General features: G+C 44.5%; 1 protein-coding gene across 1 annotated transcript; it reads left to right on the top strand.

Annotated features, from left to right (window-relative positions):
- Positions 1-1,960: 1,960 nt before the first annotated feature.
- On the top strand, positions 1,961-7,130 carry LOC137381070 (probable G-protein coupled receptor 139). Its single transcript, XM_068053461.1, has 2 exons — positions 1,961-2,030; positions 6,226-7,130. The coding sequence occupies exons 1-2, from the start codon at positions 1,961-1,963 to the stop codon at positions 7,128-7,130; spliced, it is 975 nt and encodes a 324-aa protein (XP_067909562.1).
- Positions 7,131-7,853: the final 723 nt, after the last annotated feature.

The raw sequence follows: 7,853 nt of genomic DNA, 5'->3' as shown, positions 1-7,853 counted from the left end.
CAATTTGGCAAATTGGATTCAAAATTGGCTTGGTGGCAGGAGGTAGAGGTTGATGGTCGAGGGTTGCTTTTGCGATTGGAAACATGTAACCAATGGTGTACCGCAGAGATCGGTGCTGGGAAGGGATCAGTGTTGGGACCCTTGATGTTTGTAGTGTACATTAATGATTTAGACGTGCATATAGGAGGTATGATTAGTAAATTCACAATGACACGAAAAGTGGTGGTGTCATGGTGAGGAGGAAGGCCTTAGATTACAAAACGATACACATGGGCTGGTACGATGTGCGGAGCAGTGGCAAATGGAATTTAATCCAGAGAAGTGTGAGGTGATGCTTCTTTGGAGGACTAACAAGGCAAGAGAAAATACAATGGGTGGTAGGACCCTAGAAACTGCAGAGGGTCAGAGGGACTTTGGTGTACTTGTCCATAGATCGCAGAAGGCAGCAGCACAGCAAGATAAGATGGTTAGGACGGCAAATGGATACTTGTCTTTATTAGTCGAGGCCTAGCAAATAAAAGCAGGGATGATATGATGGAACTGTGTAAAAAGCTAGTTAAGCCACAGCTGGAGAACTGTGTACAGTTCTGGTCGTCACACTATAGGAAGGATGAGATTGCACTGGAGAGGGTGCAGAGGATTGACTAGGATGTTGCCTGGGCTGGAGCATTTCAGCTATCAAAAGAGACTGGATAGGCGAGGGCTGTTTTCTTTAGCGCAGGGGAGACCTGATTGGGGTATAGAAACTTATGAGGGGCACAGATAGGGTAGATAGGAAGAAACGTTTTCCCTTAGCGGAGGTGTCGCTGACCAAGACATAGATTTAAGGTAAGGGGCAGTTAGTTTAGAGGGAATTTGATAAAAACGTGTTTCACTCAGAGGTTGGTTGGAATCTGAAACTCACTGCCTGAAGGGGTTTTAGAGGTAAGAACCCTCCAAAATTGAAGTACTCAGATGTGCACTTGAGACGCCATCACATACAAGGCTTAGCGGAAAGTGCTGGAAAATGGGATTAGAATCGATAGGTGCTTGATGGCTGGCACGGACACGATGGGCCAAAGGATCTGTTTATGTGTTATATAACTCTATGCCTATTGGTACAGCTCATTCCCAAGAACCAGGTCTAGCAGTGCCTCATTTATTGTTGGACTCGCAATATACTGTTGTAGACAATTTTCCTGAACACACTCTGGAACTCTTCCACCTCACTGCCCTTTATATTACTGTTATCCCAGTCTATATTTGGATAATTAAATTCTCCCATTAAAACTACCCTACAATTTTTGCAATTCTCTTACATTTCGTTGCAAATGTGTTCCTCCACGTCCTTGCCACTACCTGGTGGCCTATAGACAACACCGAGCAATGTAACTGCACATTTGTTGTTCCTTAGCTCCAGCCAAATAGATTCTGCCCTCGATCTCTCAGGGAGATCCTTTATCTCCAGCACTGCAATGCTCTCCTTAATCACTAAAGCTACCCTTCCCCCTTTTTCCCGTTCCTATTTTTCCTGAACATCTTTTATCCAGGAATATTTAACATCCAGTCCTGCCCTTCTTTGAGCCAGGTCTCTGTTATAGCCACAGCATCATATTTCCACATTGCAATTTGCGCCTGTACCTCACCAGTCTTATTAACCAGACTATGTGCATTCATATACATGCACATCCCCCTGACACTTTAGTTTAAACAGTCCCCAAAAGCCCTGGCAAATCTCCATGTGAGGATATTGGACCAATTCTGCTAAGATGCAAGCCGTCCATCATTTCCATCAGAGTCAAAGCTGTTGACGTAATGTGTTTGTTCAAGTGAGTGTAACTAATAGCAATGATCAGGGGTATAAACGTGTCAGTGGAGACTTATCCCTTGTATAAATCAGGACGCACTGGAATGGATCAGTGCTGAGTGCCTGCTGGAGCTGCGGATTCTAGGCTAGCAGACCTCCCTGTTTCTCACAGAAATGGGATATCCAGTACTCTATCAGATAGAAGACATTTATTATCCTGTACTTGCAGCGATTGGAGTCCCTGGTGAGCCTCTATCTCAGATCTTAAATGTGCAAATCGATATTAACTGTGCTTCTCAGCTCGTTATTATTTCCCACTGTGTGTTTTACACAGCCACCTGTTCTTCTCCAGCAATTTATTGATGGAATCTCCTCACTGTCTCCTCTTTCAGGATTGCAGGAGTTGTATTATGTCTTGAATGGTATTGGTTTAAGTACTCCTGGCATTGTTACTGGATTATTTTGTGCATTGAATGTATTTGAATGGGATGTCTCGGTTAGGATCAAGAATCAGACCATCATGAGCTTTTAACAGTTTCACCATGTGGAATGAACCTGCCTTGGAATATTTTTATGATTTTTTCTCAGTGATTGCGCACGAGACATCTCACAGTCTAAGTGTTACAACGGGGCAGCACAATGTCCTCCTCCCCAATAACATGGTTCCAACTAACTGGGATTTCATGTATTTATTGGTCATCACTGCTGTAAAATATTATTTCATTCTGTTTGCGTCTGACGCTGTTCAGAGGTCTGGCTGCTGAACTGAGTTTTCTGCTGACACTTTCACATCTCTTTCTCTGCTTCACTGTGGAACCTTCACAGCTACTGCACGACATTGTAAAATAGAGAGCATTGATGTGATGCTTTATTGGTTTTCACTCTATCACCTGGAATCAAGAGTCTCCCATATATCTATGTATTGTCAGCTGCAGCGCTGATGTTGGTGCTTTATTAATGAAACAATCTCACATTTTAACAGTGTACTTTATAATTCCAGGAGAAGGAATGATTGTGAGGTTTGTCTGGAAGAAGGTTTTGATCCTGTTTAATCAATGCACTGTAGATGAACTGTAGAGTGTAGGTGAACAGGTGGAGACTTTGGTGTTGCGTGAACAAACTGACTCAGAGAAAAGAGCCATTGGACACGTGGCTGTTGAACAGAATACAGGCGCAGAATGTAAGGAATGAATCGGATGTGAAAAGTGGCATCAAGTAGCAATGGGCAGGGTGTGAGCACTCCAGAGAGATAGGGAAGGAGATAGGAGCACGGAGAACGAAACCAAGGGAAAGAGATAAGCAAAGGTAAAGAGAAAGAAGCAGCAGTGTGAATAATTTTCCATCATAAAGTGCTGGAATGTCCAGAACAATTAGTGAGAGAAACTGTGAGTTGAAGTTATCCGTTGTCACATTGCATTCATTGTCATTTTGGAGTTAATCCTCTGTATTTATTTCTGTCAGGTCATCATTTTCATTTCTAGAAAGTTCTTATTCCTTATTTACTGACCGAATAAACATAACAGAATCAGTTCTTCACTGATGGTAATTCACCCTTTAACCGACAAGGAGGCAGTGGTGTAATGGTATTGTCGCTAATAACTCAAACACGCAAGGTATTCTTCTGGGAGCATGCGTTCGAATCTCACCACAGCAAGTGGTAGAATTTGAGTTCAGTTAAGAAAGATATGGAAGTTAAAAACCATTGCCGATTGCTGTAAAAACCCACCTGGTTCAGTTTTGGGAAGGACATTTGCTGTCCTTACATGGTCTGGCCGACATGTGACTCCAGAACCACAGCAAGGTGGTTGACTCTTAAATGCCGTCTGAAATGCCCAAGCAAGCAACTCATTTGTATCTAACCGCTACGAAGTTAATAAAAAGAAATGAAACCGGTCGGGCCACCCGGCATCGGCCTACGCACTGACAACGACAACGCAAACCCACCCCTGTCGATGCTGCCAAGTCCTCCTCATTAACATCTGGGGGTTGTGCCAATGTTGGGAGAGCTGTCACACAGACTAGTTAAGCAACAACCTGACATAGTCATACTCAAGGAATCATACCTGCTCCAGTACAGCTACAACACTGGCATCTACCCTGAAATGTGGATAATTGCCCAGGTTTGTCCTGGACACAACATCAGGACAAGTCCAACCGGGCCAACTACCACCCCATCAACCTACTCTCAATCTTCAGTAAAGTGGTGGAAGGTGTCATCAAGCGGCACTTGTTCACCATAACCTTTTCAGTTTGTGTTCGGCTGGGGCCACTCAGCTCCTGACCTCATTCCAGCTTTGGCTCAAACATGGACAAAAGAGGTGATGTGAGAGTAACTGCCCTTGACATCAAGGCAGCATTTGACCGAGTATGGCATAAAGGAGCCCTAGCAAAACTGAGGTCAATGGGAATCAGGTGGAAATACCACAGCTGGCTGGAGTCATACCTAGCACAATGGAAGATCGTTGTTGGAGGCCAACCATCTGAGCTCCAGGACATCACTGCAGGAGATCCTCGGGGTAATGTCCTCGGCCCAAACATCTTCAGCTGCTTCATCAATGGCCTTCCTTCAATCATAAGGCCAGAAGTGGGATGTTCGCTGATGATTGCACAATGTTCAGCACCATTCGTGACTCCTCAGATACTGAAGCAGTCCGTGTAGATATGTAACAAGATTTGGACAGTATCCAGGCTTGGGGTGATAAGTGGCAAGTACCATTCGCGCCACACAAGTGCCAAGCAATGACCATCTCCAACAAGAGAGAATCTAGCTATCCCCCCTTGACATTCAATGGCATTACATTCGCTGAACCCCCACCCCCCCCACCCCCCACCACTATCAACATCCTCGGGGCTACCATTGACCAGAAACTGAACTGGAGTAGCCATATAAATACCGTGGCTACAAGAGCAGGTCAGAGGCTAGGAATCCTGCGGCGGGCAACTCACCTCCTGACTCCCCAATGCCTGTCCACCATCTACACGGCACAAGTCAGGAATGTGATGGAATACTCTCCACTTGCCTGGATGGGTGAAGATCCAACAACACTCAAGAAGCTCGACACGATCCAGGGAAAAGCAGCCCGCTTGATTGGCACCCCATCTACAAACATTCACTCCCTCCACCACCGACACACAGTGGCCGCTGTGTGTACCATCTACAAGATGCACTGCAGCAACGCAGCAAGGCGCCTTAGACAGCCAACCATCCAAAACAGCGACATCTACCAAATAGAAGGACAAGGGCAGCAAATGCAAGGGAACACCACCACCTGCAAGTGCCCCCTCCGAGTTACACATCATCCTAATTTGGAACTATATCGCTGTTCCTTCACTGTCGCTGGGTCAAAATCCTGGAACCTTCCTAACAGCACTGTGGGTGCAGCTACCCCACATGGACTGCAGCGGTTCAAGAAGGCAGCTCACCACGACCTTCTCAAGGGCCGTTAGAGATGGGCAATAAATGCTGGCCTGGCCAGCGACGCCCACATCCCATGCTTGAATACTAATAAAATTTAACAAAATCTGGTTTTAGAATATCTGTGACCGCTGATTTCAAGAAATAGCAAGGCTGATATCAGAAATATGCTTGAATTGGCATTTATTGCCCGTACGATCTAAATGTTTTGGCTAAATGTTTATAACCAAGGAACTGTTCTCCAACACCAGCAACTACAGGGATTATTGTTGAATGTATTAATTGAGTTGTATTACTGGGATCTATAAATTCGATTTCCTCTGACACTTGTGCCTCGGTTTCTCCCTTTGAATCTCCGCCTCTCCTCCCACTGTATTGAATACTTAGGAGCTTCATCCATTGCTTCAGTTTATCCACTTTCCCAAATCATCTGCTTCTGTTTCCCCTCCAGCTCCAACATGTCCTTTTCCTTCTCTCCCTCCCAATCTCACTCACAGGATCGTCCAACCTGATAGGTATACAGGAACATAGGAGCAGGAGGAAGCCATTGAGCCCTTCAGTCCTGCTTCGCCATTTTAGATCATGGCTGATACTCAAATACAGTTTTCAGCCCTTTCCCATTGGTAACAGTCCCTGTCGGTTCTCTGAACCCAGGGCAACAACCAGCTGTGCTTCCCGCCCTCCGCAAGCATTCCCAACCAACAATCTGGAGGCAAACTCCCATTTAACCCATTGGATTCCATCTCTGTAAAATCCTTTCTCATTTACCCACTGGCACTGCATCCTAACTCAGTACTTCCAATAGATCCGGTGCTGACTTTATTCACTTTCTGTATCAATTTCCGAATTCATTCTTATTATTCAAACATTTCACTGTGGCAAAACACTGCCCAGATCAATGAATCAGTTTTCACTGTTCAATACAGCAACAAAGTTGGAAATTGCAGCCCAGATCCTATCAAATTGTTGCTTTATCTCCAGCTCTGATCAGTAATTTCTCTCCTTCCTTTTCTCTCTCTTCCAGTTAACTTGGTGGCGATTGTGATCCTATCCCGAGGAAAGTGTGGTCTCTCCAAATGTATCACTGTCTACCTGGTGGGAATGGCAGTGGCTGATCTCCTGGTCGTTATCACTGAACCCATATTGAGTTGGATTGTTTCACTTTATTTCCCAGATTCATTCCTGAGAATTACTCCTGTGTGTATTCTCACTGCCGTTCTGCTTTCTGCAGCCACAGGTGTTTCTGTCTGGCTCACAGTCGCTTTCACCTTTGATCGATTTGTGACCATTTGTTGTGATAAGCTGCAAAGAAAATATTGCAGTGAGAAAACGGCGGCTGTGGTTGTAGGAACAGTGAGTGTGCTGGGCTGTTTAGAGTCAGTCCCTTGGTACTTTACATATAAACCAAGGTACATTATTGATAATGTTCCCCTACGTTGTGTCCATAAACCTAGCTTCTATACTTCCCCCATATGGGGGGTATTTGAATTGTTTCACCTCATTCTAACCCCCTGTGTCCCGTTTTTTCTGATTTTGCTGCTCAATGTTCTGACGGTCAGACGTATTTTATTTGCAAGTAAAGTCCGCAGGGGATTCCAGGGCCACAGCAATGCAGAGAATCACAAGGACCCAGAGATGGAGAATCGCAGAAAATCAATTATTCTACTCTTCAGTATATCCGGCAGTTTTATACTGTTATGGGTGACCTGGGTTGTGTATAACATTTATAGGCGAATTGCAGATATTCAATATTATTACTCCACCACTGACCCTCACTACATCACAGAACACACATCAAAGATGCTGCAGCTTCTCAGTACTTGCACCAATACCTGTATTTACACTGTGACACAGACTAAATTCAGACAGGAGCTGAAGAAAGCTGTGAAATACCCTTTCAATCTACTTGTTAAACTAGTGAAATCATAGAAAGAGCTGAAGGGTTTCAAACCTTGGAAGTAAATCCCATTGCATATTCCATTCTTTCCACTCCCCACAGGACAGAAATACATTTTATATTCACAGCACTGAGCAATGAAATGATTTTAAATCTGATTCTGAGTTTATATTTTATTGAAAATGTGACCTATTGAGGCGGGACTTGTTCTGCAGAAGATTTAATTTATTTAATTTTGATTTTTTTGGTTTAATTTAATAAGATTCATGATTTTTTTTCTCAAAAGGGTGTCATTGAAAAGCTCATATGGATTCAACTAAATCCACCCTGGACCCAGAGCTAATTGGACAAAACTGCAAATCACAGTGATTGTGAGTAATGACCTGCTCGGGTATAAAATTGAATCCCGAGCTGGGCCCATCCTGACCACATCCACCCCGAACACGACCCGGCTCAATTCCTTTAATTTTTCCTGCGCCCGACCCGACTCAACTATCCTAATGAAGTTAAAGTTATCATAAAGGTTATTGTGCTCTGCCTTGTCCAAATGTTGCGATCTGGTTCATCCGTTCTCGCAGCAGGCTATTCCTGCAGATGGAGTTGTGGGGAATCTGGTCCTGATCCTGTCACCAGGAACCAACGCCCCACCCCACCTACACTCCGCCATCAAACTTTCACAAACGAGCACGTTGTGCCCGACTTCATTGGATAATGATCAGGGGTAGAAACCTAGTTATTACCCTCTCCCTTTTTCA

This window comes from Heterodontus francisci, chromosome 21 (assembly GCF_036365525.1).
Source record: "Heterodontus francisci isolate sHetFra1 chromosome 21, sHetFra1.hap1, whole genome shotgun sequence".
In the NCBI taxonomy this organism is placed as follows: domain Eukaryota; kingdom Metazoa; phylum Chordata; class Chondrichthyes; order Heterodontiformes; family Heterodontidae; genus Heterodontus; species Heterodontus francisci.
The sequence above is the reverse complement of the archived record's forward strand: the minus strand, read 5'-3'. Positions and strand labels throughout refer to the sequence as shown.